The following is a 22,784-nucleotide window of genomic DNA, read 5'->3' as shown; positions in this document are numbered from 1 at the left end:
GGGGGTGGGGTTTAGAGGTTAGAGCAGGGGGCTGGGAGCCAGGACTCCTGGGTTCTTTCCCCAGCTCTGGGAGGAGACTGGGGTCTAGTGGTTAGAGCAGGGGCCTGGGAGCCAGGGGAGGGAGTGGTGCCTAGTGGTTACAGATTCATGGATTCCAAGGCCAGAAGGGACCATTGTGATCATCTCGTCTGACCCCCCGTAGAGCACAGGCCAGAGACCCGCCCCACAGTCATTCCTAGCGCAGATCCGTTAGACAAACGTTCACTCTTGTGTTAAAAATGGCCCGTGATGGAGAATCCACCGTGACCTGGGTAAATTGTCCCCCTGGTTAATCCCCCTCCCTGTTAAAAACGTGCACATTATTGCCAGTCAATTTGTCTAACTTCAGCTTCCAGCCCTTGGATCGTGTGAGACCTTCCTCTGCCAGGCTGCAGAGCCCGGTATGAAATCTTTGCTCCCCCTGTAGGTACTGACAGACTTGAGTGTCACCCCTTCACCTTCTCTGTGTTCAGCTAAATAGCCGGAGCTCCTTGAGTCTGCATCCCTATACGGCAGGTTTTCCAATCCTTTCATCATTCTTGTGGCTCTTCTCTGCCCCCTCTCCGATGGATCAGCACCCTCCTGACCTGTGGGCACCAGAACAATGGATTCCAGCAGCAGTCGCACCAGTGCCAAACCCAGAGTTAAAATCGTGTCTCCTCCTAGCTGAGAGTCCCCCATGTATCCATCTAAAAAGCACGTTGGTCCTTTTGGCCACAGCCTCCCACTGGGAGCTCATGTTCCACTGATTATCCACCCCCCCCCCCCCCCAATGCTTCCCAGGACAGAGGCCCTCGGCCTGTCAGTACGGCCTGCGTGCTTTGTTCCTCCATGCACACGTCTGCATTTAGCCAGACTAAAATGCATATTGTTCATTTGTGCCCAGCTCACCAAGCAATCCAGGTTGCTCTTTATCAGTGACCTGGTCTCTTCATCAATCACTGCTCCCCCAGTTTTCATGTGAGCTGGAAACTTTATCAGGGATGATTTTATGTTTTCTTCTAGGTCAAATGCGAAATCGCGTAGGGCCCAGAACAGATCTGATCCTGGTAGAACGACACCCACTCCATGACGATTCCCCGTTACAGTGATATTTTGAGCTGTATGTTAGCCAGCTTTGAATCCATTTACTGTCTGCCATGGTAATGTCATATCATCCTCGCTTTTTAACCAGAATGCCGTGTGGTCCTACGCACAACGCTTCGCAGAAGTCGAAGATCATTACATCACCGCTGTCACCTTTATCAACCAAACTTGGAAGCCCATCAAAAGCCATCAGGTTAGTTTGACAGGATCGCTTTCCAGAACCCACATTGATTGGCATTAATTCCATCACCCTCCTTTAGTTCTTTATTAATCGAGTCCTGGCTCAGCTGCTCCATTATCTTGCCCAGGATCGATGTCAGGCTGACAGACCTGTAATCGCCTGGGTCATCCCGTTTACCCGACGGCAGCTTCCTCCAAGTTCCTGGGACGTCCCCAGTGCTCCAAGAGTCCTTGTCCGAGGTGGGTGCTGAGCCCTGAAGGGAGCGAGAGCCGGGTGCTAGCAGGTCTCTGGGGAGGCAGGGGGCTGGGGGCAGGACCCCTGGGTTGGAGACCCAGCTCTAGGGGGCTGGGCTTTGTGTTTCTCTGTTGGTCCACATGCACAGTGGAGTCTAGGGGTTAGAGCGGGGGGCTGGGTTCTACCCCTAGCTCTGGGAGGGCAGTGGGGTCTAGGGGTTAGAGCAGGGGGGCTGGGAGCCAGGACTCCTGGGTTCTGTCCCCAGCTCTGGGAGGGGAGTGGGGGCTGGTGGGTTAGAGCAGCAGGAGCTGGGAGCCAGGACTCCTGGGTTCTGTCCCCAGCTCTGGGAGGGGAGTGGGGGCTGGTGGGTTAGAGCAGGGGGGCTGGGAACCAGGACTCCTGGGTTCTGTTTCTGACTGTTATTGATTTGCAACACGCCATCAAGGAATTTCCTTCTTCTCTTGATGCGTCGGTGTTGGGCACAGCGCTGCCCTGACTCCAACCCAGCATGACACTGAATTAAAGCTGTCCGAGCCCGTTGATCAAAGGGGCGATAGAGGAGCGGCGCTCTGCCCGCTGCCTTTCCACGCCAGCCGCAGCGCTGAGCTGGTTCAGAAGAGGCTTGTGGCTGGTTTTTCCTTCTGCTGTAATTACCACTTTCCCCTCCAGCCGGCCGGGTGACTAATGCTCAGCAGCCTGGCGGCGGGGGCTGCGCTCCCCAGGTCTGGAGAACAAGCTCTGGAGCAGCCGGGCTGAGAGCTGGGACTGTTCCCAGCTCCCAGCATCGGCCTCCCCTAGCCCCGCCCCCCAGCCCACGCACCCGGCCCCAGCCATGGCCCCCACCTCAGACAAGGAGCTCATTCAGATCAGGGAGCTGCCGAGGGGCTGGAATCCAGAAGCATTTACTGCGACCGGCCCCATTCCCGACACTGGGGCAGATCACTGGAGGTCTCTGCAGCCCCTCCAGAGGGCCCAGCCCAGGGTCAGGGAGACTTTACACCACCTTTGGGGCCTTCCAGATCCTGGGCTGCTGCAGGGACCAAAAAGCCCTTGGTGTAAATTAGAGCAGCCCCAGGATGCTCTAACAGCAGCCCAGCTGAGCTGCCCATGGGCTGCGGCACAGTCAAGCCGCTGCAGTGCCACATACCACAGGCCTGGCATGCCCGGGGGTGCCAGGGCGTGTGTAGGGAGCAGTCCCGAGGCCGTGCCAGGCTACCTGGGCATTAGCAGCCCTGTACGCTGGTGGAATGGCTCAGGGACAGGATCTCTCACCGTGCATCGCTAGGCAAAACCACTTTTGCACCGTTGGAGCTTCCCTGGGGGGGCATCCGGGGTGCAAATCACCGCCTGGCCCCATCTGCCCTAGTGCTTTGCACCACGGCCGTGTCAGGGGCTGGACATGGGGATTGACAGCATGGACTAGATGTTAATTTCACAATCCCTGAGTGCCCCACCCTGGGCTGAATGCAGGGCGAGCAGGGGCCGGTCTCTCGCCTGTGCTAGCTGGGGGTCAGGCTGGACAATCCGCTGGACCCTTCTGACCGTAAGCTCTGTTCCCCCGGCCAGGGCACAGACACATCCCTGCGATAGGGGGTGTCTCGGGGGACAATGGCAGATTATTTGGAACGTCCCCGGAGTGCAGCAGAAACCATTTAATGCACAGCAGCACCAGAGATCAGACGTGAGGCAGGAAGGAGTTAAATTCCCACCCACCCCCATCCCTGGGCAGACAGGCAGCACCAGGCCTATGCACCTTGTAAGTCCCACTGATGCCCGTCAGCAGGGCTTGCTGGAATAGATTCACCCAGTCCTTGCTTAGGCCCCGAAATCAGCCGCCTGGCTGCAGCTCCCACTGCTGTCCAAGAGTGGGGGGTCGCGGGGGACGGGACCGGGTGGGCCACACCTCTGAACGCCGCTGGCTTCCCAGGTGCCGGCCAGTGATGGACGTAGATGCCTCACTTCGGAGGCTGAGGTTGACACATCGGCCACCAGATTCATGCTCCTCGGGGTGGCTGATGGGAACGACCCAGAGCCTGAGTGACAGCCCAGCGCTAGAGCGATGCTAGCTGGGGGGACCGGCTAGGCTGACCAGACAGCAAGTGTGAAAAATCGGGACGGGGGGTGGGGGGTAATAGGCGCCTATATAAGACAAAGCGCCAAATATCAGGACTGTCCCTATAAAATCGGGACATCTGGTCACCCTAGGGGACCCATCCCTTTGATCCCTTTCTGGCCTTCCTTGGCTCATCCCCCTTCCCTGGCTGGCTGTCGGGCCCCAGGCCACCTCCCCTTGCTGCTGGCCATGTTTCTTCAGGCCTATGCACACACAGACTTGGGCTGCCTGTTGCCACCCCTCCCCCACCGTGCACACTCCTGGGGGAGGTGCTGATTTTGGTCTGAGCCACTTATTGCAGCTTGGCTTAAACTTCACTAAACCAGATTAAACCCACTGTAAAGAGGAGCAGCTGCCTGCCTGCCTGCCACTCCGGTTTCACAACATCCTTTGAGGCTAACAGGGTACAGGCCTGCATAGAGTCCTGAAAGTGCGGGCAAGGACTGTCCCTGTGCCTCTTACATGGCTGCCAGTGACACCAGAAACTCTCCTCTAGCTGTTAGCACTATAGGGGCTATGATACATGAGCAAACAGATCTGATTCTGTCCAGCAGAGGGCTGCCTCTCACACACCATGCCACTCCAACAGACCCATTCCCAGATTCCTGGGGCCTCCTGTGATAGCTTTATCTCCGCCTTTGTCTGGCTGGAGCTGGTGGAATCAATAACCAGAGTGTTTCAGTTAGCACAAGAAATCCACACACCATCCACATACCCTGCCCCCAGCCTCCCTCTCCCATCGATCCCCCAGCCTACCACCCCCACCCATACACACCCCCTGCCCCCAGGCCCCCACCCATACACACCCCATCCATCCCCCACCAAATCCATCCGCCAGTCCCCCCACCCCATCCATCCCCCACCCCCATCCATACACACCCCATCCCCTGCCCCCAACCTCCCTCTCCCATCCATCCCCCAGCCTCCCACCCCCACCCATACACACCCCCTGCCCCCAGGCCCCCACCCATACACACCCCATCCATCCCCCACCAAATCCATCCACCAGTCCCCCACCCCATCCATCCCCCACCCATACACACCCCATCCCCTGCCCCCAGCCCCATCCATCCCCTGCCCCCAGCCTCCCTCTCCCATCCATCCCCCACCCCCAGACCCCCATCCATACACACCCCATCCATCCCCCAGCCCCCCACCCCATCCATCCCCTGCCCCCAGCCTCTCTCTCCCATCCATCCCCCACCCAAACACACCCCCATCGACACATCCTATCCATCCCCATCCATCCCCCAGCCACCCCCCACCGCAGGGCCGATCCCAAGGGCTCCCCGTGGCCCCGCGGCAGCACTTAACGATGGGGGCTGAGCTCCGAGGCGTCCCATTCACTGGCGAAGGAGCCCCGCCCCCGGCTGACGTCACGCGGAGGAGGGGAATCGAGGCAGGCTGGCGAGCGGGCTGCACACTCGGGGCGAGCGAAGAAAGGGCAGCGCCAGCGCCGCGAACTGGGGACCCCCGAGCGCCCCGCAGCCCCGGGCTTGTCGGTTCTCGCGCTGGGCCGGGCTCCAGAGCCCCGAAGGTGAGTGGCGGGAGGGGAGAGAAGCCGCTTTTGTTCCTGTCCGGTGTTTACCGGGGGGCTGCCCGGCTCGGCTCGCTCGTGGCTCAGAGGGACGCGAACCCCAGCGCCCCCCCGTGCAGCCGGCACCCCGCTTTGCAGGGCAGCCCCCCCGAAACGGATTCACGTTCTTTGTGCGAACTAGCCTTGAGCTGGGGGCGAGCGCCCGCCCCCGGGAACTGGGGGGGTCCACTGCTAGCGAAGCCCAGCCCGGCCTCTCCGGACCAGCTCGGCCAGGGACTGGGCCCCCAGCGCCCCCTCCTGCCGCCCCCCAACTCAGCCGAGCGCGTCTGCGCGGCGCGGGGGCGCCGAGGGGGCCCGTTGGGCGGGGGACTTGGGGGGGGGGCGGTTGGGGGGCGCTGGGTTTGCTCTCTCCGGGCACCAGCTGCGCTGCAAAGTTTTCAGGCTGGGCGGTCGGGGTTGTGGGTTGGACTGGGGCGGGTTGGACTCCGGTGTGGGGGCAGATCTGCGGCTGGTTACTAACCCCCCCCCTCGAAAAGCCCCTTTGTCCTCAGTGCACCCCGGGCTCCTGCAACCCCTCCCCGGCCTCGCCTGGGGGAGCGGGACCCCTCAGCCCCGGGGCTCGGGCTCCCCGCGAATGGCCGGAGAAGTCCCCGGGGCGGGGGGTCCCCGACTCCGCGCTCCGGGACCCAGAAACTCGCTCCCTGCCCAGGTCGTGTCAGCAAAGCCGCGGCCCCGCAGCCCGCTGAGCTTGCAAAAGGCTCCGGCCGCTTCTCCTTTCTCTGCCTCCGAGCTCCGCTGGGAAAACAAAACCCAGCCCCGCACCCCCGTGGGCGGGGGAGCGCAGGGTGCGCGCAAGGAGCGCGCAGCGCCATCTGCGAGCCTCTTTCTCTCCCCACTTGGGGGGGTTATTGCCCCCCGGGTCTCCGGGCTCCCCTCGCTGCTCCGGCCCCAGGGCGCCCCGTGGCGCTGGCTGCCGCCTGCCCCCATCTTCGGGGGGCCGGAGCCGAGCTTGGCCTCGCTGCTGGGCGCTGCCATGCTCGGGCCTTTGATGCAGGAGCTGGGAGTTGGGGGCTGGGGTGGGGGATCCGCCCCCCTGCAGCTCCCCCCCTGCGCCGCCCCCGGGCGGCTTCCCTAGAGCCTCTCGTGCCTGGCGGGCCGCGGAGCTGGCAGCGCCCCCGCCTGGCTCGGTCCCTTTGGGGGGCCGGGGGCCGCCCCACCCCTCTTGGCAGGGCCGGTCCCCGAGAGCAGCGGGCAGTGCCCGCGCCGGCCGGCAGGGGGCGGAGCGCTCCGGGCTTTTGTTCTTTCGCAGCCCGAGGGGCGGGGGGCTGCCGGGGGCGGCTCCGTGCTGGGAGGGGGATGGGCGGCTGCTGGGGGCCGATCGGGGGGGCTCTCGGCCCCGCTGCACCCAGTGGAGTCCCCGCAGCTCACCCCCTGCCCTGTTGCCGGGCTGAATCTGGGGGTGCGTGGGGCGGGGGGGCTGGCTAGTGCTGGGCCTGCTGGCAGTGTGCTCACCCCTGCCCCTCCTGGGGAGGGGAGCCCAATGGGGAGAACCGGGGAGTCTCTGCCCCCTGGCTGGGGAATGGCCGAGCCCCCCCGGTGGCTGCCTTGGCCCCCTTCCCACACTTGGCAGCTGGGCTCCGGGCTGGGTTCAGCTGGCGTGTGCAGCTGGTCCGCTGGCCTGGCCGTGTGTGGCCGGGGATCTGGGGCCCTCCAGAGGTCCCCCTTGGCAGATGCCTTGGCATTGCTCCTTGCCATGCTCCGTGGGATAACGGCCACCCCGGCTTCGAGCCTGGCGTCTCCCGTGGGCCCCGGGCTCGGTCTCCTCTGCCCCTCGCTGAGGGAGCGTGTGGGGGCTGGCTAGGCTGAGCCCTGTGCATGGGGTGATGCCCCTCCCCCCCACGTGGTGCCCATCATTTCCCCCTGCCCCGGGGAAGGTGGGTGCCTGTGTGCCGGGGGCAGGCCTTTCCTCGAAGGAGAGCATGTCGCTCTCCTGCTGCGGGTGGCTCCCGACATGTGGGTCCTGCAGCCTGTGGAGCAGGGGCAGGAGCTCTGGTCTCTGCCCAGCCCAGGCGCGCGCGGAGGGCAGGATCCATCCCCTGCGCAGGAACTGACCAGGACTCTGGCTTGGTCTCCCGAGCTGCCCATCCCCTGTCCCCCTGGGCCCCGACCCCTCCAGCCCCCCAAGCAGCTGCCAGGCAGTGGCGGTTGCTGTGACATGGGTGTTTGACATGCTGGTCTAAGACCCACCAACTCTGAGGGGCTGTGAGCAGGGGCCGGTCCCCACAGGCTGGACTGGGCCAGAGGGGTTCCAGAAGCTCCCTCGGCTCCGTTGGGGATGGTGAGCTCTGGTGGGGGCAGGGGCTGCCCCCTTGGCTCATTCCCAGCTGGATCTGGCTTCCTGGCCGGGCTGGCCATGATTCCCACAGCCCACTGCCTCGCTTCCTGGCCGGAAATCCACTTCTCCCCTGCCGTGTCCTTCCCCGCAGGAGCCGGGTGGGAGAGGCAGCTTCCTGCTTCCCTTCATGGAAAACTGCTCTGCTCCTGCTACCGTCCTGCTGGTAACCTGTGAGCGCTTTCCGCATCCGTGGGCCCCACAGCCTGGCCGTCACCCCCCCCACCCCCCCGCCACTCCTGCCGCTACCCGGCCGGACGCCACGGGCACCTTCTGCCCTCTGAGGCCGGGTCCCACCCACGGTCTCTGTCAGTCCCTCCCCAGGACATAGAATCATAGAATCTCAGGGTTGGAAGGGACCTCAGGAGGTATCTAGTCCAACCCCCTGCTCAAAGCAGGACCAACATCAACTAAATCATCCCAGCCAGGGCTTTGTCAAGCCTGACCTTAAAAACCTCTAAGGAAGGAGATTCCACCACCTCCCTAGGTAACCCATTCCATGCTGGGGGCCTGTCCAGGGGACTCTGGGCAGCGGTGCCCCCCTCTCCCCGTGTGGCATGTTTCTGCCCACTCTGCTCCAGGCTGGCAGCGGGAAGCCTGGGGTCCGGGGTGGCAAAGGCCCAGCACAAGGCAGGAGAGAGCCCAGCCTGCTGGCAACGCCAGCCTGTTCGCTGGGCTGCTCCGTCTTCAAACATCCCGAACGCAGAAGGGGGGGCCCGACACCAGGCTAGTTCAGACTCTCCCCTGGCAATTGCTCCCCCTTGTACCTTGCAGCCAAGGGTCCCAAAGCCCCTCGCTGGTGTGGAGGTAACTCACCAGCCGCCACCTGGGCTGGTGTCATTCTACCCATGTTAGAGGGGGAAACTGAGGCACAAAGAGATGGGACTTGCCCGAAGTCAGAGAGGGAGTCTGTCAGAGCTGGGACCTGCCCTGTTGGGATTGGCTCAGGGGGGCTAAAGCAGGTTCAGGGGGCCCCTTTGGGGCTCTGTCTGACTGGGGAAAGCCCCTCACCCGTCCCTGGGTGGAGTTTCCTCCTGCAGAGGATGTGAAGGCGGCAAGGTGGAGTGATCCCAGGGGAGTGTGGGGGAGGGGGGGCGCAGCTGTGCGTCAGCTGGGAAGAGGAAGGAGCAGCAGCGTTGCTGGCAGCCCCCGCGCCCTGCCCCCACTGACTCAGCACCAGCCCCATTGATGGCAGGAAGTAGTTACGGAAGGAGGTGACCACAAAAAGGGGAATGCGTGACCCAGGGGTAGCACCGGCTCCGCTTGGCGGGCGGGGGGAGCAGCTCCCTGCAGGAGGCGTTGGTGCACATGCCTGCCCCCTGCTGCCTGGGTCAGCAGTGCACCTCCGGCTCCTGCGGGGGGCGCTTGGCTACTTGGGGGGCAGAGGCGGGGGGCGCTGGCTGTGGATCTGGCCAGTTGATACTGTTCAGCGGGAGGGGAGGGGAGCCAAGCGCTCCTGTGCGCGACCCCAAGGGGCGGGGGGAGGCCCAGCCTTGGGGGGCACCGGTGTATCGCTGTGTCTCTGCTTCTAGCCACTGGTCTCGCCAGCTCGTGGGGCAGAAACACTGCTCTGGCCTGGCCCTGGGCTGTGGGGCAGGGCTGGACAGAGGTGTCCTGCTCGCCTCAGGAGGCTAGAGGAGGTCTTAGGAGTCAGGACTCCTGGGTTCTGCCCCCGCCTCCCTCTCTGACACTGGGCAAATCCCCCCCCCCCCCCCCCCAGCCTGGCCCTTGGCTCATGCCCTGGGTGGCTGGGTCAGACTCTTTTCCCCTTCCATGGGGCTGGCGCAGGGGGGCAGGGGACTTGGCAGGGAACGCTATGCAGGGGATTGGGGGGGGAATCTGAGTCTGTGTCTGGCTCAGCCCCCCCGCCCCGCCCCCCGAGCGCTCAGAGCAGAAGCATCTCAATGGCTCCCTTGTCCCCGTTTCCTGCCTGCCCACGTGCTTTGGCTCCTCTGCCCTTGGCCCCCGTAACCGGCCTGTCTCTCCCCGCCAGGCCGCCCAGAGCAGTGAGGGCACGAAAGGAGCTGGGCGCAGGGAGGCCAGACCCCAGCGCGCCACGGGGCAGCATGGACGCCAGCCTCCCAGGCCTCGCCCTGCTCACCACCGTCTTCCTGAGCGTGGGCACCACCGACGCCGCCTGGTGGAACCTGGTGCCCAGGAAAACCATCCCCTACAATGGTGAGTGCAGCGATGGCCGGGCTGGGGTATGTGTCATGGCTCTGTTGGGTAGCGCCCAGCCCTGGGCTGGCAGTAAGCACAGAACTGTTGTGGTGCCCTGGGCTGGGCTTTTTGGCGTTACACCGGCTGATGGGGGGGGCTGGGAATGCCCCATCAGACAGACCCCCAGGGCCCGGCCCCAGGAGCATCTGTTCCACGGTGCTGAGCTGGATCCCAGCGATTCAAGGCAGAGGGACCTGGAGGGACAATGTATTTTAACAGAGAAGTCAAGGGTCTGGCTCCCCACTGCTGAGATTGGGGAGAGGTGTGTGTGTGTGGGGGGTGTCTGTGCCTGTCACTGTCAGGCTCGCGTTCCCTGCTCTGCAGCCACAACCACCTCTCGCTGTTTAAAGGGGAATGTAGGGACGCACCTGATCCCAGGACTCCAGGAGCTGGGGTTTTAAGGAAACCCCCAAATCCCATGTGCCTCACTGCAGAGCTGCCGCCTCTCCCGGCTTCCTGCTAAGGGAACCCCCTTTTCCTGGGGAGCGGTTCCCCCCTTGCCTGGCTCACTGTGCAGTGAGGGCGAGGGGCCAGCAGGGTCCCTGTGCTGGGGGGCGGCTGTGGAGGATCCCTGCCTTCGCGGGGGTGCGGGGGAGCTCCCCGTCCAGCCTGCACCCGCCCCAGCAGGGGAAGGCAGGCCCAGCGGTTAGGGTGCTGGCTGGGACTTGGCAGACCTGGGTACAGTCCCCTGGGCAGCTATGGCCTCCCTGTGTCCTGGGGGAGTCCCTGGAGCCTGTTCCCCGGGACAGGAGCACGTCCCAGGCACCCCCCCTGCCCGGTCTGACTCAAGGGGATGGAGTTGGGAGAGGCAAAGGGCTGCTGCAGCGAAGCCGGTGGGTGCCCAGCCCTGGAGCCTCTGGCTGGCAAGGGAGTCGCTGGGGGGGGGACACTACAGTCGCTCTGACCCCCGTGGGGGGGCAAAGCCAGTTTGGGAAGGTCAGGCCCCGGTACCGTGCGTGGGGCACAGGGCAGCACCCATGGCCCTGGCAGCCTTGCCCCTCCCTCGGGGGCAGCCCGTCCCTTTGGATAAATCTCGCTGGCACAGCCGGGCCATGGTGAGACGTGGTGGCCGGGCGCCGCTGGTGGGCATCTCCCGCTGGCATGGGATTGGGAGCCCCATCTCCCCCCCCCCCCCCCCGGACCCCCCACCAGCAGGCATGCAGCATCCCACCCTGCCCTTCCGCTGGGTGCCTGGCTCTAGCTGTGACGCGCCAGACGTGGCATCTGCAGGCTGGGAGCTCTGTGGGGTAAGGCGGGGGCCTCCCTCCCTGGCCTGGCCACGGCTCACAGGCCAAATCAGGTGCTCGCCCCCTGGCTCCGTGGTACCTACGCTGGGGTCCCCAGACCCTCCCTGCCCCCCTCCCACTGGTGAAGTGCTGCTCTCAGTGCCGTGCTGGCGGGAAGGGGGCTCTGTCCTGCCCTGCTCGGGGGCCTGGCTGGCCCCGAGGGGCTGCCTCTCCGGAGGTGACATCAGGTGTTTGCGCCAGCCCTGGGCAATGATCTCATCCTGTTTGCTGCTCGCTGCCCTCCCCAGGGCTCCCTTCCCCTCCCACCCGCGTCCTGCTGCTCCCCCAGCGTGGGGGCTGGGTAGTGCCCGGGGACAGCCTCCGTCCCTTGTGTCCACAGCCTCTCGTTCGGCTCCTGCCATGCGGTGTGGGCGCCCGGCCCTTGTGCCCATGCGGGGGCTGCTCTGAGTGAGTCTCTGCGCCCTGGGCGCTCCCCCCTCTGTCCTGCATTTCCCGCCTTGGCTCTGGCTCTGGGGGTCTGACGGCCCCATTGGTGCATGGGTGGGGATGTGTCCTGTGGCGGTGCTCCTCAGTCCCGACCCACAGCCCCCCCTTCTGCCAGGCTCTCTGCGCCCAGGGCAGGTTTTCCTCCTGGGCCCCCTTCAGCACTTGGGCTCTGCAGCTCCCTCTTCCCCTCCCCCCCCGCCCCGGGCACCCCAGTCCCTGCAGGAGCTGAGACGTACTCGCCAGCCTGGGGTTGCGCTGGGACTGGCTGCCTGGGGGTGGGCACTGCCCATTGGTCCTCGTCCCACGAGAGCTGCTGGTGCCTGCTCTACCCTCTGCGAGGGGCTGGGCTCATCCTCTCAGGTGCTGCTGCCTGGGGCCTGCTCCCCATATGGTGGGGGCTCCCCTCCCCCACCCTGCTGAACCCCAGGCTGGGGAGTGGGGGCGGGGGCTGATTGAAGCCAGGTGCCGGCTTTGATCGGCCGCGGCACTGGGGCGGGCTCCGCTCCCCGGCTCTAATGGGCCCCAGCTGGCGGAGTGGCCGAGCCAGCTCCCTCAGTGCCGAGGCCCCAGGTTCTCAGGCTGACCTGGAAGCTCTGCTCTCCGGGGTGCTGGGCTGTGCCGGAGGGTCTCCCCCACCCCCCAGTGCTCCTGCCCTGTGCCGAAGGAGTCCCTGGGTGCTCGTGTGGGGGAGGGGGTGCGACAGTCTCTGGGGAGCCTCATTCCCTGCATCCAGTCCCGCTTTGCCTGTGTCACCTCAAGGTGCCCATGCTGCCCGCCTGCGACCTGTGGGCTCCCCCCCCCCCTCGACTCTAGGCGCTGGGGATGCCAAGTCTGGCAGGGTCTGTGCCGCAGGGCGTGGGGGCAGAGGTGAGCTGGCCATGGGGGCTCCGGCTCTGGCTTGGCACCTGCTGTGGCCGCGCCATGTCTTGCCTTGATGTCAGCGCTTGGCTGCCCTCGCCCCGGGTCCAGGGAGATGCCCCTGGGCGGCCTGGTTGGACCCCTACATGCCAGCTGGCGTGTGTGTGTGTGTGTGTTTGGGGGTATTGTACGTGGCAGGGTCTGGGAATCTCCCTGTGCCCCAGGTGCCGTCGTGCCAGGCGCTGTACAGACCCTGATGGCAGAGCCAGTCCCTGCCCTGGGGTGATGTGCTCCTGGGTGGGGGATTGGGACACAGGAGGCTTCCTGGAAGTGGGGGGGTCCCCATTTCCCCAAGGCTGTAGGCCAGCCTGAAGTGGTCTGTACCCTGGGCCCTGCACGGCTGGCTTGTGAGCCCTCTGCGCCAGCCTGAGCCGCACTGGGTTTGTGTGGGGGGCTCACGTTGCAGCTGGTAATGCGACCGGGCTGGTGCTGGGTTTCCTGCCATCAGCTTGGGCCAGCTCCGCTTACGGGCCTGACTTCCCTCTCCAGCCTCCCTCCACTGGGAAGGCAGAGTGTGCAGCCCCCGGGCTGGCTAGGGAGTTCGGTGCCCTGCACACTGTGTCCGGCCTGGAGCAGAGCGAATGGGGAGCTGTGTGGGCGACAGCTGCCCCCCCCCCCCCCCTCCGGCAGTGCCTGGCAGATCTCCTCTCCCCAGCCCAGAGTGGCTTGAGTACCTCTGTATGTTCCCCCACCCCCGCGCTCCGCTCTCCCGTCAATGTGCCCTTTCTCTGAACAAAGCTGGCCCTAGGGGCCGGGCTGGGCAGGGGCTCGGCAAAGGGCCCCTCTGCCAGGACGCCAGGCTCAGCACTCTCCGGTTCCACCCGGCGCATCCCCGACAATGGCTCCCTTGTCCAGCCAGCGCGAGGAGCAAGCGGCTCCCTGGAGGGCAAGGGGGGCTTCCGGGAAGGGGCTGGCGCCCGGGGTGGGGCTGGCTGGAGCAGATGGTCCCACGTGAGCTCCCCCGGCCCAGCGCGCTCAGCAGGTCTCTGCGCCCCGTGGGGCCTGGGGCACGTTAGAGCTGAATTTGTCTCCAGGCTCAGGGTGTCTGCGGACGAGATCACGAGCTCAGGGCTGTTCCCAGCTAGGATAGAGGGCTGCGGGTCGGGAGTGAGGAGCATGCCAGATCTGCGGGGGAGCCCAGGGCTGGGGATCCAGAGGGAGGGGCTGCCAGCCATGGCAGTGCAAGGAGGTGTTGTGTGGCCAGCCCCGTCTCTGCTGGGGGCTGTTGGCGATCTGTGGGCAGGGAGGGGAGGGCAGCTGGGGCAGTTCTGCTCCTGCTGGCGCAGAATGAGTTGTCTCCAAGACGCACTTCTCTAGTCCTGGGTCCAGCCCAGACTCAGCCTCGTCCCCTGCTAGCCATGGCCCCCGGGATCCCTCAGCACCTGCCCCCCAGCGGGTGGGATCCCCCTTGCCCTACAGACAGTTGGCCCAGTGCCCGGGGGGCCAGCTGAGCAGCCAGCAGGACGCGGGTGGCTCCTGGATCCCGCCTGCCCCCAGGGCAGCCTGGGAGTGAGGGACTCGCCCGCCGTTGCTGGGGCAGGGTGTGGGGCGGGAGCCCCGGTATCACCACACAGCTCTGGAACTTGAGACCTGGCAGCCTCTTGGCTGGCTGGCACCGAGGAGCAGGCGGCCTGGGACACGGTGGTGGTGCCAGGCCCCAGTCTGGCCCTGTGCCCCCAGGAGCCGCAGGCCCCCGAGTCCCCTGACGCTGTCCCATCCCCTCCCCCACAGAGCTGAAGGACGTGGCGAAGCGGTTCTCCAAGGCGGGCGTGTCGCACTACATGACGCTGACGCTGGGCGAGGCCGAGAGGGTGCTGTACGTGGGTGCCCGGGAGGCCATCTTCGCCCTCGCCACCGGCACCATGGAGCTGAAGGCAGCGGTAAGAGGGGGCGGCTCTGCTGCGGGGTCCCAGCAGGGGGTGGTGCCACCACAGAGCCTGGGAGGAGGCCCCCAAAGCCTGGCTGGCACGGTCCGCGGTGCCCCCCCATGTAGGGGGATGGAACTACGAGGGGTCTGGCTGGCCTGGGGGTGCTGGTTAAACAGCCCCTTGGGGAGCAGCACCCCCGAACATGGGCGTGTTCTCCTGGGAGCCGGTCTGGGCGCTGGTTGCTGGGCGCCTCCTCTGCCAGGTGAGGGATGTGGTGAGCATGGAGGGCTGAGCGCTGTCGGGCTGCAGGAGATGGGGGGTGGGTGGGGCAGGACTGGAGTGGGCTGGCTCAGCCCCTGACCCCACTTCCCTCTGGCTTGGCAGATCTCCTGGGAGGCTCCGACAGAGAAGAAAGTGGAATGTATCCAGAAGGGCAAGAACAACCAGGTATGCCAGCGGGGCACACGGGCCCCGGCTCCCCTGCCCGCTCCCAGCCTCGCCCCATGCGCAGGAGCAGGGCCCCCGGTCTGAGCCCGCGGGTCTGTACGGCAGCCCCCTGCTGTGTGTGGAGGGGCAGGTCCCGGGGTGGCACAGCGATGGCACGTGCCATGTTTCTCCCCAGGCTGGGGAGCTGCGGGGGGGTCCCACATCCCCGGGCAAGTTCCACTTGGCTCCATGGCCAGCCCAGCCCTGCCCTGGCATTGCCGAGGGGGCCCTGATACCCCCCCCCGCTAACCAGTCCCCCCCCCGCTGACCAGCCCCTTTCTCTCCAGACCGACTGTTTCAATTACATCCGCTTCCTCCAGAGCTACAACAGCTCCCACCTGTACGCGTGCGGCACCTTCGCCTTCCAGCCCAAGTGCACCTACATTGTGAGTACAGCCCGGAGCAGTGCGCCCCCTGCTGGACGGGATGGGGCTGGGCTGGCGGAGCCAGGAGCTCCCACTGCAGCCAGCGGTCCCGCCCTACTCCCCACATTGCCCCCTCCTGGACGGGTCGGGGCTGACGGAGCCGGGAGCTCCTGCCCTGCTCCCCACAGCGCCCCCTGCTGGATGGGTCGGGGCTGGGGGAGCCGGGAGCTCCCCCTGCCCCATTCTGCCAGCAGAGGCTGGGAGTCCGTGGTGGCGACCGAAGCAGGGGATGCTGATGGGCGCTGCCCGCTAGGTGGACGATGGCCGATGTGGAGCTGTGCCGAGCGTGGGGCATTCTCAGACCCTGCCGTGGGCCCAGCACTGCCCCGTCTCTGCAGGCAGCTTCCCGCCGGGCCCCATTGACCCTACGTGTGGGGCATCTCTTCCAGGAGCTGTCCAGTTTCTCCCTCAACAGGCTGGCCTTCGAGGACGGGAAGGGGAAGTGCCCCTACGACCCGGCCAAGGGCCACACGGGCCTCATCGTGGGTAGGTGGCGCCCTTTGGGGGGGCTGGGCTGGGAGGTGTCCGGCTGGGCTGGGGTCTGGGACAGGGCCCAGGGCACCCGGGCTGGAAGCGGGAGGCTGGTGGGTATTTCTGCCCCACGCATCCAGTTAACCCCTTCTTGGTCGTGCTGTCCAGATGGCGAGCTGTACTCGGCGACGCTCAACAACTTCCTGGGCACGGAGCCGGTGATCCTGCGCAACCTGGGTCCCCACTACTCCATGAAGACGGAGTACCTGGCCTCCTGGCTGAATGGTGAGGGGGGGTGGGGGGGGGCTGGGCACCGGGGGCGCGGGTCACACAGTAGCTCATGCAGCCCCCTTTCTGTGGGGGGAGGGACTCTCACTGCCCTCAGAACCATCCCATCCCACTGTGGGTCTGGCAAGCGGTCAGGTCCCTGCCCGGGATTGAAGCCCCAAGTGTGGGTCTCTCCCCACGTGGCATCCGGCCGGGGAGGAAGGGGCGGGGGGTCTGTATTGCTGAGCCGGCCGGGGGGGGGGCGGGTCCTGCAGCAGCCTGGGGGTGCCGTTGAAGGGGGCGCAGCCGGGCCGGCTCCAGAGGGCGTCTGGCTCCAAGCGTGACAGCAGGGCTGGCTCCAGGCACCAGCCTGGCAAGCAGGTGCTTGGGGCGGCCGCTCTGGAGAGGGGCGCCCGCTTCGGAGTGGGGCGACACGTCATGCTATTCGGCGGCAATTCGGCGGACGGTCCCTCACTCCAGCTCGGAGCGAAGGATCTCCCACCGAATTGCCGCCGCAGATCACGATCGCGGCTTCTTTTTTTTTTTTGACTGCTTGGGGCGGCGAAAACCCTGGAGCCGGCCCTGCGTGACGGGAGGCAGCCGGGGGGCTCCTCCCCACAGCACTGGGGTTTGGGGGCCCGAGCGGAGAGCTGGGGGTCTGGGGGGCCCACGAGCCCTGGTCTCACGTGCCCCCCGTTGCAGAGCCCCACTTTGTGGGCTCGGCCTACGTGCAGGAGAGCGTGGGCAGCCCCAGCGGGGACGACGACAAGGTCTACTTCTTCTTCAGTGAGCGGGCCGTGGAGTACGACTGCTACGCCGAGCAGGTGGTGGCCCGCGTGGCCCGGGTCTGCAAGGTACGGCCGGGGCGCTGTGGCAACCAGCCCTCGGGCAGGGGCCCGTGCCGGGCGGGAGGGGTGCCCAGAGACACTGCGGCGTGGCTGGAGCCCGTGGGCCAGGCCGGGCCCTGCCCTGAGCAGGAATGGGCCCAGCTGGGTACGGAGCTCGCTCCAGGCCTGAGCCCGCGGCCGGTGCGAGGGGACCCTGGTGGTGGCCTGGTGTCATGGGGGCAGGAGACCTCCCGGGACCCGGGTGCCAGGCAGTGGGGCTCTTGGGGTCTGGCCTGTCCCGCCCCCTCACGTGGTGCCTCCCTCTGCCCAGGGGGATGTGGGCGGCGCCCGGACCCTGCAGAAGAAGTGGACGACGTTCCTCAAGGCCCGGCTGGTCTGCTCCATCCCGGAGCAGCAGCTGCACTTCAACCGGCTGCAGGCCGTGTACACGCTGGGCGGGACCACCTGGCGCGACACCACTTTCTTCGGCCTCTTCCAGGCTCGCTGGTGAGCACGGGAGCCCCAGGCCACTGGGCATCCCCATGGGCCCTTCAGCCTCCATCCCACCTACACCGACTGCTGCCTGCTGGGGGACCTCCGCCCCTCTGCAGCCGGTGCCAGCCCCGCCATTGGGCCTGTCTCCCCAGGGCTGCCCCCCAACTCTCACACATCCCCCATGGCAGTAGCTTTCCCCTGGCTCCCTCCCACCCCCCAGGCTCTGCCCTGGCCATCACCCTCCCTCCCCACCCCCCATCCTTCCAGCACCCCCAGCCCCAGCTCCACGCCGGGTCTCACCCCCCCTCCCTCCCGCAGGGGGGACGTGGACGTCTCTGCCGTCTGCCAGTACCACATTGAGGATGTGCGCAAGGCCTTTGAGGGGCCCTACAAGGAGTACCGGGAGCAGGCCCAGAAGTGGGGCAGGTACTCGGACCAGGTGCCCAGCCCCCGGCCTGGGGCGGTAAGTGCCACGGGGACCAGGGAGACCCAGCCATCACAGTGGGGAGGCCAGCTGCTCTCATCTCTGCCAGGGGCCACTCCCCCGAGCACTCAGCAGTGCCCCCTCGGGGGCTGGGTTGGCACTCACTAATCCCCACCCCCACCCCGGGCTGCCCTGGGAAGTGCCACCCGCACTCCCTGCCTGCCAGGGTCCCTCCCCCCAGTGCGGGCACTTCAGCTGCCTCTACCCCCCAGGCTGCCAGCTGAGCTATGCCCTGCCCCCCAGGGTGGCGGTGTCCTCTGCCCTCACTTGGTGCCCGGCCCCTCTGCCCGGCCCCACTGTGACCCGGCCCCTCTCCCCTCAGTGCATCACTGACTGGCACCGGCAGAATGGCGTCGCCAGCTCGCTGGAGCTGCCCGACAACACGCTGAACTTCGCCAAGAAGCACCCACTGATGGATGAGCCGGTGCTGCCGCGCCACGGCCGGCCCCTGCTGCTCAAGAAGGACGCCAACTTCACCCGGCTGGTGGTGGACCGGGTGCGGGGGCTGGATGGGGTCTCCTACAACGTGCTCTTCATTGGGACAGGTACTCGCCAGTGCTCTGCTCCCCTTTACCCCCCACCCCTCCAATCTCTGGGCCCTTGAGCCAGCCTGGGCCCAGCCCTGCCCGGGGGGGGGGGGGGGGTGGTAAAGGGGCAACTCCCAGCCGCATGGCGCAACAATGCTGGGGGGGCCGCTTTGGGAGCTGCTGAGCATGTGATGGGGGGCAACTTGGGAGGTGCATCTTCTAGCATGGGGCGGCCTACGGGTTCCTGGGGGCGCTAAGGGGGTGGTACAGGAGTGATGGGGGGTGCCCGGGGCCCCTCCCCTGCCCACAGCTCCCTGCAATCCTGCCCTGTGGCTCTTCCAGGTGACGGGTGGCTCCACAAGGCCCTGGTCCTGCCCTCCCGCATCCACCTCGTGGAGGAGCTGCAGGTCTTCGAGCCGGCGCAGCCCATCGAGAGCCTCGTGCTGGCCCACCAGAAGGTAGGGAGCAGGGCACCTTGGGGACAACCGGGTGTGGAGGGGGGGCAGAGCACAGGAGGTGGAGGGGGTGCCCTGGGCTGTTGGGGGGGGCAGAGTGCAGGGGATTGGGGGGATGCCCTGGACTGTGGGGGGGCCCCAGGGATAATGGGGGGTGCCATTGGGGGGGTGGGGCACAGGGGGCGGGGATAACCAGGGGGTTGTTGGGGGGGCAGGGATATTGGGGGGGCACGCGGTGGGGATAACCGGGGGGCTGTTGGGGGGGGGGGCATGGGGTATGGGGCAGTGATGGCTCTAGGCTGTCCCATCAGCACTGATGTCTTCTTTCCCCCCCCCCCCCCCCCCCAGAAGCTGCTCTTTGCCGGCTCTCGCTCCCAGGTGGCGCGGCTGTCCCTGGCCGACTGCGCCAAGTACCGCTCCTGCGCCGACTGCGTCCTGGCCAAGGACCCCTACTGCGCCTGGAGCCGCAATGCCAGCCACTGCCTCCGGGCTGACGGCTCTGACGGGTGAGGGGGCTGGCCTGGGGGCGGGAAAGTACCCACATGGGGGGTGGGAAGGGGTTGTCATTGCAGTGCCCCCTCTAAGAGGGCCCTGATTAGCATCTCCCTGCCCTGCCCCATGGGAAGGTCTCCCCCCACCTCCCCCAGGGCTCTGGCTCCCTTCCGGAGCATGGCCCAAGGGGCAGTGACTGCAGCTCGGTGCCCCGCAGGGGACAACTGGGGCTAGGCTGACTCCGGGTCTCTCTCAGGTCCCTGCTGGTCCAGGACGTGGTGAACGCGGACACGGCTCTCTGCAACCTCCTCCAAGCACCCCCCTCAGGTGAGAGGTCACCAGCGCCCCTCCCCGGGCCGGGAGCTCCCTGGGAGCCAAAGGGGCTGGGGAGGGGGCCTGCACTCTGTTAGCTTGGGGGGGGCCCTCTCAGCTCAGGCTTGAGAGCCAGGACTCCTTTGGCTCTGCTACTGATTTGCTGCTCCTCTGTGTGCCTTAGTTTCCCCAGCTGGACAGCAAGGCTGACTGGTGCTGAGGTACCTGCCCAGGAGCAGTGGGGCGCAGGGCTGAAGCTGCCCTGGGTTCCCCGTCCCAGGGCCTCTCCTGGGTTGTCCCAGGGACCTGGGTGAAGGGCACTCAGCCAAACATCTCCCGTACCCGTCCTACAGCCCACAGCGACCCCCCACCCCGCCGGTCCTGGCACAGCCCAGGTGTGTCCATGTGCCCAGCTCCTGTGTGAAACCAGCAGCAGTGTCAGAGCCCACGGGGCACGTGCCATCTCCAGGCTGGTCCCTGCAGCCTCAGCAAAGAGGCCAAGGCCCTGGGGCTGGCATCGCCCATGGGGCATCGCTGTGGGATGGGCAGAGGGTCCAGCCCCCACCTCAGCCTGACCCCTTCTCCCCTCTGTCCCGCAGTTAAAGTCACTCCCAAGAACATCACAGTGGTGGCCGGCACGGACCTGGTCCTGCCCTGCCGCCTCACCTCCAACCTGGCCCGGGCTCGCTGGACCTTCAACGGGCGGGAGCTGGCCGAGGACCAGGCCTCGGTGCTGTACGACGCCCGCCTGCAGGCCTTGGTCATCCTGGGCACGGGCCCCCAGCATGGTGGTGCCTACCGGTGCTTCTTGGAGGAGCAGGGCGCACGCCTGGCAGCTGAGGGCTACATGGTGTCGGTGGTGGCAGGCCCGGCCGCCACACTGGAGGCGCGGGCCCCGCTGGAGAGCCTGGGGCTGGTGTGGATGGTGGCGATCGCGCTGGGCGCCCTGTGCCTGGTGCTGCTGCTGGTGGTGCTGTCCCTGCGGCGCCGGCTGCGGGAGGAGCTGGCCAAGGGCACCAAAGCTGTGGAGAGCACCCTGGTGTACCCCATCGAGCTGCCCAAGGAGCCCCCCAGCCCCAAGTTCGTTCCCAGTGCCACCTCGGACTCGGACGAGAAGCTCTGGGACCCGGCCAGCTACTACTACTCGGATGGCTCCCTCAAGATCGTGCCAGGCCACGCCGTGTGCCAGAACGGCTCGGCCACACCCTCGCCCCCCACCAATGGCATTCCCGGGCAGCCCCTGGCCTCCCCGCCCCCGCACTCGCCCAACCGCATCCACCTGGGCAGCGTCCGCGGCTCCTCCTCCAACGGCTACATCCGCCTGCAGCTGGGCGCCGAGGAGCGGCCCGGCTACAGCGACCTGGCCGAGGAGCTACGCCGCAAGCTCCAGCAGCGCCAGGCATTGCCCGACTCCAACCCCGAGGAGTCCTCGGTGTGAGCCCAGGGCTGCGGGCCTCTGACGCAGGCACAGCTACCTCAGACCCGGCCGGGGGCACCGGGCTCCCCTGCCCTGCCCAGCCGGGACGCACGTGGGACCCTTTTTCTAACGACCTCGGTGGATTTTGATCCCCCCGTGGCCGCTGTCCGTATTTCAGTGGATCGGGCCCATTCTGGAGCTCGCCTGGGCCCTGGGAACGGCTGGTTGGGATGTATGGGCAGGTCCTGGATGGACGGACAGAGGGGACGCACGAGTCTGCCCCGGATCCTGGATGGATGGAGCCTACTTAGGACCTGGTGCCTGGAGCGGATGCAGGCGGGATTTTGGAGGCCGGCTCGCCCGAGAGGCACAGCCTGGTGCTGTTGGCTGCTGGCTGGACCCCCCTTGTGACAGCACTATCCGGTGGGTGCCTGGGGTGGCCACTGGCATGTGGATCCCTTCACCCACTGCTGGGTGGGAGCGAGGGCAGACCCAGAGCTGACACAAGGTGCCCTCCCAGTAGTGCTGGGCAGGACTGCATTGCATGCTGGGAACAGGGCACCCGTCCCTATTACCTGTGGGCTGCAGTCCCTGGAGGGGGGGAGTCGGCTCTGGCCTTCTCCCTGCCCCCCCAAAGGTGGTGCCCCATGGCCTGCATGCTGGTGATGGGCCAATGGTGTCCTTGTGCCTGGCGGGGAGGGGGGTGCTGGTGGAATGGGGGGCTGTGTTCCTGTGCCCCCCCAGGCCAGCTCAAACCACAGAGATGGACTTGGTGACTTTGCCACACCCCCTCTCTGAGGGGTGGAGGATTTGGGGTGGGGGGTACCAGTGTAAATACCCCCCCACACCTCACCTGGGTCCCTGCCTCTTGGCCAAGCCAGTTCCTGCCCCAGCTACCCCCGATCCCGCACGCCAGCTGCCTCCCCCACCCCCTTATCAGTGTAAATAAGCAGCAAGGACCCCCTGACCCCAGTGTAATTTATTTGTTATTGAAATATATTTATTGGCTGTAAATACTGGAGTATTTTTATATTAATAATAAAAGAGAGAAACTCCAGCTGGTGCCTGTTGCCCTGTGGGAGGGGAGGGGGGGGCTGGTGCCCTCGCTTGGTGCCGGCAGATGCTGTGTTCTGTGCCTGGCTCTGCTGGGGTGGGGGTCAGTGTGGGGGTGGGCAGTTGGGCTGAGTTGGGGGGGGACAGCACTGTGCGTTTTATAGCTAGCGCTGCCCACTGCGCGCGCGCGTGCACACATACACACCCACACCCACCCACACACACACACACACACACACACACACACACACGGCACTGAACTGTGGCCCGGGGCTTGGCCCCCAACCTGATCTCCCACCGCGTGGGCCCTGCACCCCTTGCCCGAGGCGTCTGGGCCACAGCGCGGGAGCCCTGCCCTGGCTGGGGGAGGGCTGTTCCCGGCCCCCGCCTGTGAGCTCATGGAAAAAGGAGCAGGCGGGCTATAAAAGGGCATTGAGTCTTCCCGGAGTGGAAAAAGCTCCATACTCCCCTGGGAGCTGGCCTCCCTGCCAAGGGGAAGGGGGGCCCCCGCCGGGCCTGGAGTGCTCTTAAAGCAGCAGCCCCAGGGTCTCTGCCTAATCCGGGCTGGGGGGTGGGAGGTTTCTGTGGCTTGGGGGGAGCCTCTTGCAGCTTTTTCTCCCCTCCCCAGCCCCCCTCTGCTCCCACCCCTCTTGGGATCAGCGCACGGGCTGGCTGGGGTCCCTCCCCCAACATAAGCCAGGACCCCCGGGTTTCATCTGCTCTGGCACTGCCGCCATGTGCCCAGGCTCACG

At 66.3% G+C, this 22,784-nt stretch overlaps 1 protein-coding gene across 1 annotated transcript; it reads left to right on the top strand.

The window, feature by feature from the left end:
• The first annotated feature begins 9,648 nt into the window (after positions 1 to 9,648).
• Positions 9,649 to 21,000, top strand: SEMA4C (semaphorin 4C). Its single transcript, XM_065399290.1, has 14 exons — positions 9,649 to 9,760; positions 14,185 to 14,333; positions 14,706 to 14,768; positions 15,095 to 15,193; positions 15,622 to 15,718; positions 15,872 to 15,988; positions 16,673 to 16,824; positions 17,129 to 17,304; positions 17,611 to 17,755; positions 18,099 to 18,321; positions 18,646 to 18,761; positions 19,107 to 19,264; positions 19,507 to 19,577; positions 20,162 to 21,000. Exons 1-14 carry the CDS (start codon positions 9,649 to 9,651, stop codon positions 20,998 to 21,000), a joined length of 2,517 nt encoding a protein of 838 aa, XP_065255362.1.
• The last annotated feature ends 1,784 nt before the right edge of the window (positions 21,001 to 22,784 follow it).

This window comes from Emys orbicularis, chromosome 2 (genome assembly GCF_028017835.1).
Source record: "Emys orbicularis isolate rEmyOrb1 chromosome 2, rEmyOrb1.hap1, whole genome shotgun sequence".
Lineage (NCBI taxonomy): Eukaryota > Metazoa > Chordata > Testudines > Emydidae > Emys > Emys orbicularis.
The sequence above is the reverse complement of the archived record's forward strand: the minus strand, read 5'-3'. Positions and strand labels throughout refer to the sequence as shown.

What these genes read in the sequence shown, in the direction of transcription:
- SEMA4C (XM_065399290.1), top strand. Translation starts at nt 9,649, where the DNA reads ATGGACGCCAGCCTCCCAGGCCTCGCCCTGCTCACCACCGTCTTCCTG. An exon ending in AGCCCAAGTGCACCTACATT is followed by an intron (nt 15,194 to 15,621) that starts GTGAGTACAGCC and finishes CATCTCTTCCAG; the next exon opens with GAGCTGTCCAGTTTCTCCCT. An exon ending in CCTCCAAGCACCCCCCTCAG is followed by an intron (nt 19,578 to 20,161) that starts GTGAGAGGTCAC and finishes TCTGTCCCGCAG; the next exon opens with TTAAAGTCACTCCCAAGAAC.